Source organism: Uloborus diversus, chromosome 2 (genome assembly GCF_026930045.1).
Source record: "Uloborus diversus isolate 005 chromosome 2, Udiv.v.3.1, whole genome shotgun sequence".
NCBI lineage: Eukaryota > Metazoa > Arthropoda > Arachnida > Araneae > Uloboridae > Uloborus > Uloborus diversus.
In genome coordinates, this window is record NC_072732.1 from 27,880,806 (window position 1) to 27,892,304 (window position 11,499).

Sequence of the window (11,499 nt, forward strand, 5' to 3'; positions counted from 1 at the left end):
AACTGAATCAAAACAATTGACAGAAAAAAAAATCCAACGGAAGCTCATATTTCTCATAAAAGTAAAAACAATTGAATGGAAAATATTCTTTTTTCGTTTTAAAATAGGTACAAATTAAGTAATTGTACTATGCCAAGTTAGAAAACCAAAAAAGAACTAAGATACTGGAATATAATTTTCAAACTAACTAGTAAGCAATTGAGTTTTACACAATAATGCTAAAATGCCATCTTTATTGCTTAAATACAAATACAAAAGTGACGACCAGCAACAGGCTCTGGGCCCAGCTAGACTGGTCCTAGTCAATTTACAATCCCAAGTGAAGATCAATGGCCCTCTTAAAACTATCTACTCCCTTGCTCATTATCACCTCTTCCGGTAAACTGTTCCAAGGTTCCACTACCCTGCTAAAATAATACTTTTTCCTAACATCCATGTTAGCCTGAGATTTAAATAGCTTAAAACAATGAAGCCTTGTCCTGTTTTCAGTGCTAAACTTCAGCCCCGTAACATCTTTCATTTTAATAAATTTAAACAACTGAATCATGTCCCCTCGGTTTCTTCTTTGCTCAAGACTACATTTTTAGTCTTCTAAGCCTGGAATCATAGTCTAAGTGGGAAAGTCCACTTATTAGCCTTGTAGCTCGCCTTTGAACCCTTTCCAATACGTTAATGTCTTTCTTAAGATAAGGAGACCAAAACTGAACAGCATACTCCAAATGAGGTCTTACCAAACTTCTATATAAGGGCAGAAGAACTTCTTTAGATTTGTTTGAAATAGATCTATTGATAAACCCAAGCATCTTATTGGCCTTGTTACTAGCAATGCTGCACTGTTGGCTAAACTTTAAATCCTGACTTATTAAGACCCCCAAATCAGTAACTTTGTCTGCCTGACTAATACAGTAAAACCCCTCCTAACTAATGGACACCCCTCTTATGCGGACAATTTTCAATTTTTAATTCCCCAATTCCAAGGCTAATAACATTATTAAATCTCTGTCCTACGGACACCCCTCAATTGTGAATAAAAAATATTATCCCGTAAATATCCACATTAGGGGGATTTTACTGTACATCCAAGCTATTCCATACCTGAGTAAAAATAATTATTCCATACCTATTAACAGGAGAATCGAGCCTAATAGTGGTTAGAGGTGATCTCATGTTCTTCAAATCCCAGACTTTTACAGTTCGATCATCGCTACCAGATACTACTTTATCACCACTTGCAAATGTTGCTGACGTGACTGGGCTGAAATTATAAATTCAAGTTATGTACATCTTAACAACAGGGGTGTTCCCATAGGGTATACGCCGTATAGTCTCAAACATTTTTTAGACATATAGTGTATACCCTCAAGCTTCAAAAATCTGCGTATTATGACATATTTATATGATTGCATACACATATTGAGCGTAATGGATTAATGGGATTATACCCTCAGAAAAATTAATGGGAACATCACTGCTTAACAAACAAAAATAATATATACACTTGTAACCAGTAGAATTTTAAAGCATTTAAGACCACCATTTTAAGAAGCTTTTAAAACATCTGATGAATTACACTTAAAGAGATGTACTTAAAATAAAAGTCCAATCAGGTTGCAAAGTAATGATATCACTCTAATACAAATTATCAAAACCGTTTAAAAAAGCATAGCATACATGATTAAAATCATTGAATTGATATTCTTCTCGAATACAGAGTTCATTTTCGATATTAGTTTTTATCTTTAACACTTGACAAGTTTTTATTCCTTAACCTTCTATAAGTTATTTGTTCTCATATTCTAAAAATTCCAAAATTAATGTGCACAACAAAGGGATTTAAAAAAAAACTTAAAAATAGTCTGCAAGGTAAACCCCAGGGTTTCCGCTACGGTCGCATTTTTCGCATAATGCGAAAACACTATCTGAATTGCGAAAATAAAGCAATGCATTTTCGCTTTTTTGCTCAAATAAAAAATAAATTAGTTTTTTAAATAAAGAAGAAATGTATGATCCTAGAGAGGAAGCGTGCATGGCGATAATCACCTTAATCTTTTTTAAATCTTAGCTAAGATGTTTAAACTACAATTAAGTTCAATAACTATTAGTCTTATCCAGCATTATGTCCCCCCAAAAACTGCTTTATTAGGAGGAGGGAACTGCAACGTTCTAAACACCAATCATGTTTTCTTTTTTTTATTTTATGTTTTAAAAAAATTGCTGTTGTACTTATTTCTTCAAGGATGTCACAAATGAAATATGAATTTTATTTTCAACTGGAGATGAAACACACTGAGGCATAAATAACTATATGAGAATGTGTAACATTTTAGCATTTTGCTAACATTTTTCCATCAATTTTAGCTTTTATGCTAAAGAACTTTTGAACCCAGCTTAAACCCTGGTAAACCCGCATTAGCTCAGTGGTAAAACAACTCTTTATAAATCATCATAAGGGAATGCCCGGAAACGAAATGCTAAATTTAAAAATTACGAATGAAACATAAGCTAAAAAGATTCAAACTAAAATGGAGACAGACGCAGGTAGCTGCCAGAGAAAATGCTGTTGACCTCTCAACCACCTCCTTCATTTAGTGTGTTTTGTTCTTACTTCTTTTTTTTCTTCTTTCTGTTTCATTCTGAACAGTATTTTTCCATGTTAAGTTCTACAGATTTGTTAAGAATGCAATATTAACTTTCCTATTCAGAAATAGTCTGCAGGCCTCTTCAAGAATCACCCACGAGTGTCGCCAGACCCGTGTCTAGGTTTTCATAAAGGGAGGGGTTTTATAGCTTCTACATTCTTTCCCGGGGGGGGGGGGGGGCTGAGAGTTTATCCACCAAACTTTCGTTTTACATTAAATTGCCAATCCCAGCATGGCATTTATAGACCTGTAAGGACTGCTATACCCCCCCCCCCCCCTCCGGAGAATAATTCTAGCTGTGCAAGTAGCAGCAGTATTCCTCCATTTTACATCCTCTTTTTAATGAAACCTTGTTTCTTTCGATTTTAATCAAGTCTGTTTACTGTGCGGTATATTGATTGCAATTAATATTAAAAACTGCTCACAGATTCTTTTATAATGTAGCATGTATATTGGGTTTCATATTCTGAAATAATGCTTTGTACACTAAATAAGAAAAAGCTTACTGTGGATGCAAATTACATTACCAAACACAATCAATGCATCTTCGCAGCTGCAACATATACCGAATTCATCATAACCTCCTCAGTCCTCAAGCAATATTAACGCTGTTGATGCCTTCCCCCACAGGTTTACAAAATGTTATTTCAGTTGATAAAGCTCTAAATTGCAGAAAAACTTCGAGGTTTTCTTTCAAAGCACTTTACACAAACTTTCACATTGAAGTTATTAAAGTCAACTATACATTTTCTTCTTTTGGCTTATTATTTTTTCTCCAATGGGAGGGGTTTAACCCCTAAAACCCTCCCCTTGGACACGGCTCTGAGTGTCGCAGCATTGCTCTGTTTCTGCTACCAGGGGTCACAGATTTGGAGGAAGTTTTGGATTTAAATCAATTTGCACTAGATATGAGCCCAGGTAAAGTACAGGGTGTTTCAAAAAGAATAACCCGATTTGAAATGAGTACATTATGAAAACTATTAAAAATAGACACTTCAGATAAAGTTTGTATTACACGGAAAATAATCAAGTTTTTTTACATACAAAATTAAAGGTGCTTAATCCGTCCACTTTTGGATGCACGGCATATGTCTACACGGTAGTTAGATTCATCCCAAACTTTTACAAACATGTCTGCTTCCACTGCTTTCACAAACAACCCGTGTTTTGAATTTTTTATATCATTTTCTAATGCCTTTTTTGGCAAGAGGTTCAACACCAGAGTGTTCTCGACAAAAATCACGCTGAACTGTTGTTACGGACTCACACTTTGCGGAGCGTAGAACACAATACGATTTTTGTCGTGCAATCGTCATTTTCACAAACACTGAAATGGCGGGTGAAAAAAGAGTTACCACTACATATGTGGGCAACTCCGGGGAAACTCGAGATTTTTCCCATTCTAACGATACCTTTATTTAATGAAACGGATTAAAATCTGAATTTATATGATTTTTTGAAATCCGGTCATTCTTTTTGATACACCCTGTAGTTTGACTGCACAGGTCCTAGTTCGGCTGCAGCTAAGTGCCGAAGTTGCTAGTTTGGCTACAGAAATGCAAAAGACGTTTTCATTTGAATTGGAAGCTTGGAGTTAACATTTGTTTTAACAACTCATCGAGTTTTTTTTTCAGTTCAACACAGGAGAAAGCTGCCATGGGCAGGTAAAGGGCAGTAACTGCAAATCTTTCTTTTTTTTTCTTTGCATTTTTGTTATCAATTGTACGTTAGCTTTATTGTGCAAGCTTGATTATTTGGTGTCCGCTGAAATAAACGTATAATTCCAAGATTTTCCTACTCTTAGTATTGAATCAATCACACTTTTCTTCAAATATCTCGAAAAATCATTTCCGCAGATACTGCAGTGCACCTGCCCACGGCAGAAAGGTTGTTCTGTGGTTTATTCAATGGTGAATGTATTGAAGTGGCACATACTGTGCTATAAAAGAAAGAAAACTTAGTTCCAAAGGATACAGCATCGCATTTCTGTAGCTAAAGTTAGAATTTTGGACGCTAGTTACATCCAAACTATGCAGTTAAACTGCTTTATCTGAGCTCATATCTAGTGATAATTGACCTGAGCCTATAATTTTGTCCACATCTGAAACCTTCAAATTGGTGCTGTTTGGTAGAAAGATGCATCTGACTTTTATTGAAGTAAAAAACATGCAGTAAACACAAAGATTGAGCTAAGCCTTTTTACTTCCTTTTACAAAAAAGGAAGTATTGTATTCGCGAAAAAATTTTCACTCAAAAATCGCCCTTAATTTCCATTTTGCTCACCCCCAAATGAATGTTGAGTTTTTTTTTCGATTCGACCACATGCGGAAAAGTGCCTAAGAATGTATAGACACGCGAAATATCCATTTTGACCATCACCGAGGTAATTACAACGACTTTTCTCGTGACGTCTGTATGTATGTGCGTATGTGTGTATGTGCGTATGGGCGTATGTATCTCGCATAACTCAAAAATGGTATGTCCTAGAAAGTTGAAATTTGGTACATAGACTCGTAGTGGGGTCTAGTTGTGCACCTCCCCTTTTGGTTGCTTTCGGATGTTCCTAAGGGGGTCTTTTGCACCTTTTTGGGGGGAAATCATTGTTAATTTCGATGTAAACTCAAGTGGCGTTATAATTTGTCGGACACTTGGCGATATATCGCCAGTCTTTTGGTCGCCAAGTTTTGTCGCCAACTTGGCGACAAATTTGGCGGAGTTTTTTTTTTTTTTTGGTTTCAATTTGGCCATTGTTGGTGATATTTAGAGAATAAATATTGAATCACATTAAAATAGCGAATAATGGGGAAATGACATTAAATTGGAGTAAAAGGAAGTCATGTGATGCACACATCAGCTTGTTTTAATCAGAATTTTGGAAAGACGGAACTAAAATGATTCTTTATTGTAAATCGATTTAAAATTAAATTACAATTTTTATTCAAAATGTTATGGATGATTTTCTAAAGACAACTATGGCACATTGTATCCCAACAGTCTTTTTGTTGCTGGCGAAAAGAATCATCAACTAAGCAAAAGCAGGTCTGCATTCCTTTGGATCATAGTTCGTTTTGAGATTGTTTACACCAGAATTTGGGATTTCTAAACATGGCAAATTGATCATAAAAAAAGATTGTCTCGTTTGCTATACTATTTCACATTGTATAACGGATTAATGGAAAAATTTGATACACTGCTTGATCAGCAAAAAGCAGTGAAAAGATCGCATATGTATTTGATAGAAATTCTTTCCTTAACGTTTCGATCATGCATTTCTTCAAGTACTTTTTTCGCAGCTCTCAATTGCTTGTTATAGAGGTTTAGATGTAAGAGGTTTTTCTCAATATTATAACAATCCTAGACAACACTTGCAGAATGTAGTTTCAGTAGTTTTAAGCAGTGCTGCAGTTGGAAAAAATGATTTGGAGGAACATACCTCCTTTTAAAAGGCAGGTCATGGTTGAAAATTTTTTGTTTAGCAAAAAAGCTCAATTAAGGTAATTTATACCACTTTTGATACAAAAAGCAAGCATTTATTTTTTTTCTAAAAAGGCGGTTCGAAACCAGTTTACATAAAATTTACATTATTCCAACAACAATGAATCAAATATTTCCAGAAAAGCCATTCTCCCAACTACAGCATTAGTTTTAGGTTAAAAACAAAGTTCTTCAATATACTATTTCCAAAAAACCAAACTTGGAAAATCGAGAACGAAATAGAGCTTGTAAAACTTATTTCAAAAAAAAAAAAAAAAAAGAGAGAGCTGTTTACACCATTTCAATTACAATATTGATGGGAAAATGCAAGCTAACATTCTTGCTTTTATTTATTTTAATGATTCTTTAATTAGAGTGTTTTCATCTTTTTTTTTATTTATAAGAGAAAGTAGTCAAAAATTACATTTATACAAATAAATACAAATACAAATGTGACGACCAGCAACAGGCTCTGGGCCCAGCTAGGCTGGTCCTAGTCAATTAATTAGTCCCCAATGAAGATCAATGGCCCTCTTAAAGCTATCCACTCCCTTGCTCATTACCGCCTCTTCCGGTAAGCTATTCCAAGTGCCCACGACCCTGCTAAAGTAGTAGTTTTTCCTGATTTCCAAGTTAGCCTGAGATTTAAATAGCTTAAAACAATGACCCCTTGTCCTGCTTTCCTCGCAAAAATTTAATCCATTTACATCTTTCATTTTGATAAATTTAAATAACTGAATCATGTCCCCTCTGACTCTCCTTTGCTCCAGGCTATACATATTAAGCCCATTAAGTCTGGTATCATAATCTAAATCTGAGAGTCCCCTTACTAATTTAGTTATCCTTCTTTGAACCCTTTCCAATACAAAAATATCTTTCTTCAAATAAGGCGACCAAAACTGAACAGCATACTCCAAATGAGGTCTTACTAAACTCCTATATAAAGGCAGAAGAACTTTCTTAGATTTGTTTGAAATAGATCTATTGATGAACCCAAGCATTTTGTTGGCTTTGTTACTAGCAATACTGCACTGTTGACTAAATTTGAAGTCCTGATTTATAAAGACACCCAGATCCATAACATTTTCTGCTTGATTTATGACTGAACCCTGTAAACGATATCTCATACGCTTATTTCCATGACCTAAGTGTAGCACTTGACATTTCCCTACATTAACTGCCATACCCCATTTATCTGCCCACTTAGAAATATGATCTAAATCCTCTTGCAGCTGTTTTACTTGTTCTTCATTTTCGACAATCCCCATAACTTTTACATCGTCAGCAAAACAATTCATGCTTCCAGAAATATTTTCATTGATGTCATTCATAAATATAATAAACAAAAGAGGCCCTAAAACTGATCCCTGAGGAACCCCACTTAAAACATCACTCCAACTATTACTCACTCCAACTTCAAACTATTGATAGCTCACACGGCAAAAGGGATGTTATGAAAATATGACCATGTTTTGAAGTTAAAATTTAAACTTTTGTCGGCTGAAGAAACTTACAGAAAACTTCGAAAGTAAATTTAAAAAACTTACTCTGTATGTCCTTGAAAAACACTAACTGAATGTATAGCTTCTCTAAAGTCCCATAGCCGGAATGTGGTGTCTTTGGAAGATGTGACTACCAGCCGTTGCGTAGGATGGGTACAGGTATTTGTGAGTTCTTGATCATGTCCTAAAAGAATGTTACAATGAGTACTAAATAGGATGGCAAAGATTTGAAATGAAAGCAGCTTTTTAAAAATACGTGAAACATCGTATGAATTGTTAAAAATAATAATAGAACAGTGGTTTGAAGTTTGCATTGTTTTGCCCCCCCCCCCCTGCACCAGCACAGCGGCATTCGAACCTCAGAGATTGGTATAGTCTCTCCAGGGAAGCCTACTGTTCAAGTTCATTATAAACTTCAAAAGGTGTCCCGATAAAAGGTCACATTTTCCCATTTTCCCTCCAGGGTCCCTCATATCTACCACTATTTGTGGTTTTACCAGTTGGATAGGACCCTGAAGACAGCTCTGTTTTTTTTTTTTTTTTTGATCCAGACCAGAAACCGAGCAATCCCTGGTCCAGCACTTCCTGAGGTATTGTTTCACTTGGAGGACTTTGAGACCACAAGCATATTTAACTTCCTCAAGTCGCCATCAATGAAGATGGTGGATTTTCAACTGGCTAGGATCAAACCCGGGACCCTCCAGTCACATTAAGTTACTGTGACTTCCCACAAAATGTTTCCTTATTCAGCAATTTTTTCAGCTTATTTGGCAGGTTTGGAAACAGAATATCAGCCTGATGATGATTTTAGGGCACTCGAATGGGTACTAAAAGTGCAATGCAGGATTTGAAAATACAAAGAAAGGGGAGGGGGGTTAGAGGCAGCAGGCAAAGTACTCCAAACCGCCTCTTATTCAGATGAGGTGCTCCAGGAAGTATTTCCTCAAAACGGCCATTGTTGTTGCCCTTAAAGTATGAGCGATTCTCCATCCTGTTAAACTTGGAACCAAATGTTCTCCAAGACAAATTTGCCAACTTTCTAAAGAATAAATAGGGACTTTTTCAGTAGGTGGTGGGGAATGAGGGGGAGGGGGTACTACCTTTCTGATATGGTTTTTAAAACTGTAAAACAAAAGTTTAGACATGTACCTATACTATCAAAAAAAAGAAACATTCTCATTCATGAAATGAGTATTGCACCTTGAAATAAGAAAGTTAAATTGTTAGATTCTATATATGTCTTTAATTAGATTTGTGCGCTTCATGTCATGCCAGGGGCAGCAAATAGGGGGAGGGGTCAAGAGAGGGTGATCGCACCTCCAAATTTTTTGAGAGGAATGATAAAAAATGAGCAAATTCAATTTACGTAAATCGCCAATCAACGTTAAAGAAAAACAATCTTGCTGGATCTTGTAAATGGTTGATGAAACGACACATTTCAACACTTGAGCAAGCATTTTCCGTTTTTTAAATTATTAGAAATTCATCAAGCCTTTACCGGCCTTTTCAGAGCAGAAAAAAACTGATGAAGAATCACGGTTAATTTTAACTAACGACGTAATTTCCCCATATAGGCTAAATATCTCGTTCTTGTGTGCTCTAACGATGGTTAGAGGTCTGTGCAGTGGTGTGGCTGCACGATTTTCACAATAAAATGCCTTGGTATTTTGCATTGAGTGTTACGCTCATATTTTAAGTGTGTCTATTTAAAGAGTGTTCATCACTTTCTTCTGCTAGAAACATGTTTCAGCTGCTCAATACATAGTATGCTTTCACAGATACTCTTTAAAAATACTGAAAAAAAAACCTTACGTCAACAAATATCTTTTCTGGGGGCTCTTTAAGTATTCAATCTCCCCCCATATCATGATAATATTTGCTGTTAGCCAATATGTGTTCTGTTCCATACTGAGGCAATTTGTATTTAATTTTTACAGGCGCGGGTCATTAAAATTTTAGAAATATAATAAAAAAACACAATGGATGGGATAAATTGGTTATCTGGACATAGATTTCACAGTCAAAATTTTTTTAAATTCACCCCCTCTAGCTGGGGGGTGGTGTCCCCATTTGTGACCACCGCCCGCCTAGAGCCGAAATTGTTTTCTGAAGAGGTTATGTTTACCTCGTATGATAATTGGAGTAATTTCAAATATTTTAAGCTCTTAAGCATTTTTACTAATTATTTCAATAATTTATGCCATTAAGAATATTTAGAACACAAAATCCAATATTTTTACTATAAAAATTCCAAGATACAGATGAAGTAAAATTCAAGAAAGTTTATATAAATTATATAAAATTATCTAAATAAGCAACTTAAAATGTTAAAAATATTTTTGGCACATTGCTCTTGCTTTATGGTGCATTCTTTTTGTGCTATAAAATATTAAATGAAAAAATACTACTGTATAATACCATTTACATAAAAAATATTATCAAAGCTAAGAATAAAAAAGTATACAACTGTCTGGCAGGAAAAGCAGATCTCAAATGTGTGCTGTCATGGGCCTTCAAATTTACCTATTCTGGGTCAAGAACCCAAAATAAATAAACAAAAGCCCGTTGAAAACTATTCTTTTGGGTCCCCCATCTCTGAAATGTATCAAATTACATCTTTCACCCACAACAGTGAGATCAATGCTCTAGAATGGCGGTGTCCACATTTGGGGACACCTGGAAAGAAACTTTGTTTATGCATTCAAAAATGAACTCGAATCTTTTGCAAAATTATGATTGATTAGCTCAGGATTACTGAGGGAAAATGCTTGACTAATTTAGATTATGGTGTAAATTTTAAAATATTGAAAAAAATATTTTTTTTGAGCTTGAAAATCAAGGTATTTTAAACAAGAAATTAAGCCAACAAAAAGAGTCATACTTAATAGTGCTGCCATCTGTGTGCAGTAAAGAGAAATAAAAGCAACTAATGCAGCGATTTTTGAAATTTTAAAGAAAAAACTTTTTTTTAAAGAAATTTTTAAAATTGGTGTCCCTTTTTGTGACCACTGCGCCGGAAAGGGTTAAGAAACTCGACCCCCCCCAAATGAAATGCTGAAATGCCGCCCCTGTGTCATGCTACTGTATTCCTTCCCTTTTTGTAATGTCGTTTTACTTCTCTTTAACACAAATTAATATGCCTATTTAATGTTTTAGGCATGAATATTTCTGCAAACAAAAATTGTAGTTTTGTAACCAAGAATACAATTTTCATACCAACTAATTGTGTGACTAGTTCTCCCGTCTGAACATCGTATACGTTAGCTGTTCGGTCCCAGGATGCTGTGATCACTTGATCGCCACCAGCTAGCCAATCAGCAGCAATCACCACACCTATGTGACCTTGCAACTCCACTTTTGCATTTTTCAAAATGGTTACGTTCTGAGATGTGTCTACTTCTGGAAGAAAAATGTGTTATTAAAATCATTTCAAGCAATTCTACAAAGCAAATAGTGATTTTTCAACCACTTAGTCAACATCTTGGCATGAGCATCTTTTGTATAGGTAACAAAGGATGCATGCATCAATAGTTCTGTAGAAAATTGCTGTAGTTATAAGAACTGAATCTTTGATGACGATCAAAGCAAATAAGATGCTTGGGTTTATCAATAGATCTATTTCAAACAAATCTATAGAAGTTCTTATACAGAAGTTTGGTAAGACTTCATTTGGAGTATGCTGTTCAGTTTTGGTCTCGTTATCTTAAGAAAGATATTGATGTATTGGAAAGGGTTCAAAGGGCTAATAAATGGACTTTCTCATTTAGACTATGATTCTAGGCTTAGAAGGCCAAAAATGTACAGTCTTGAGCAAAGAGACTGAGGGGACATGATTCAGTTGTTTAAATTTTTTAAAATGAAAGATTGGCCACTAGAGGGCGCCT

General features: G+C 35.2%; 1 protein-coding gene across 2 annotated transcripts in view; it reads right to left on the bottom strand.

Annotated features, from left to right (window-relative positions):
* LOC129216940 (WD repeat-containing protein 37-like) overlaps positions 1 to 11,499 on the bottom strand; it is a 171,540-nt gene that overhangs the window by 4,184 nt on the left and 155,857 nt on the right. Inside the window, exons 7-9 of one of the 2 annotated variants that reach the window (XM_054851159.1) lie at positions 10,832 to 11,011; positions 7,661 to 7,799; positions 1,121 to 1,255 (exon numbers count right to left, since the gene is read on the bottom strand). In XM_054851159.1, coding sequence (XP_054707134.1) covers positions 1,121 to 1,255; positions 7,661 to 7,799; positions 10,832 to 11,011 — 454 coding nt within the window. Of the gene's footprint in view, positions 1 to 1,120; positions 1,256 to 7,660; positions 7,800 to 10,831; positions 11,015 to 11,499 lie in introns of both variants that reach the window. The other variant, XM_054851158.1, reaches the window with a different exon arrangement.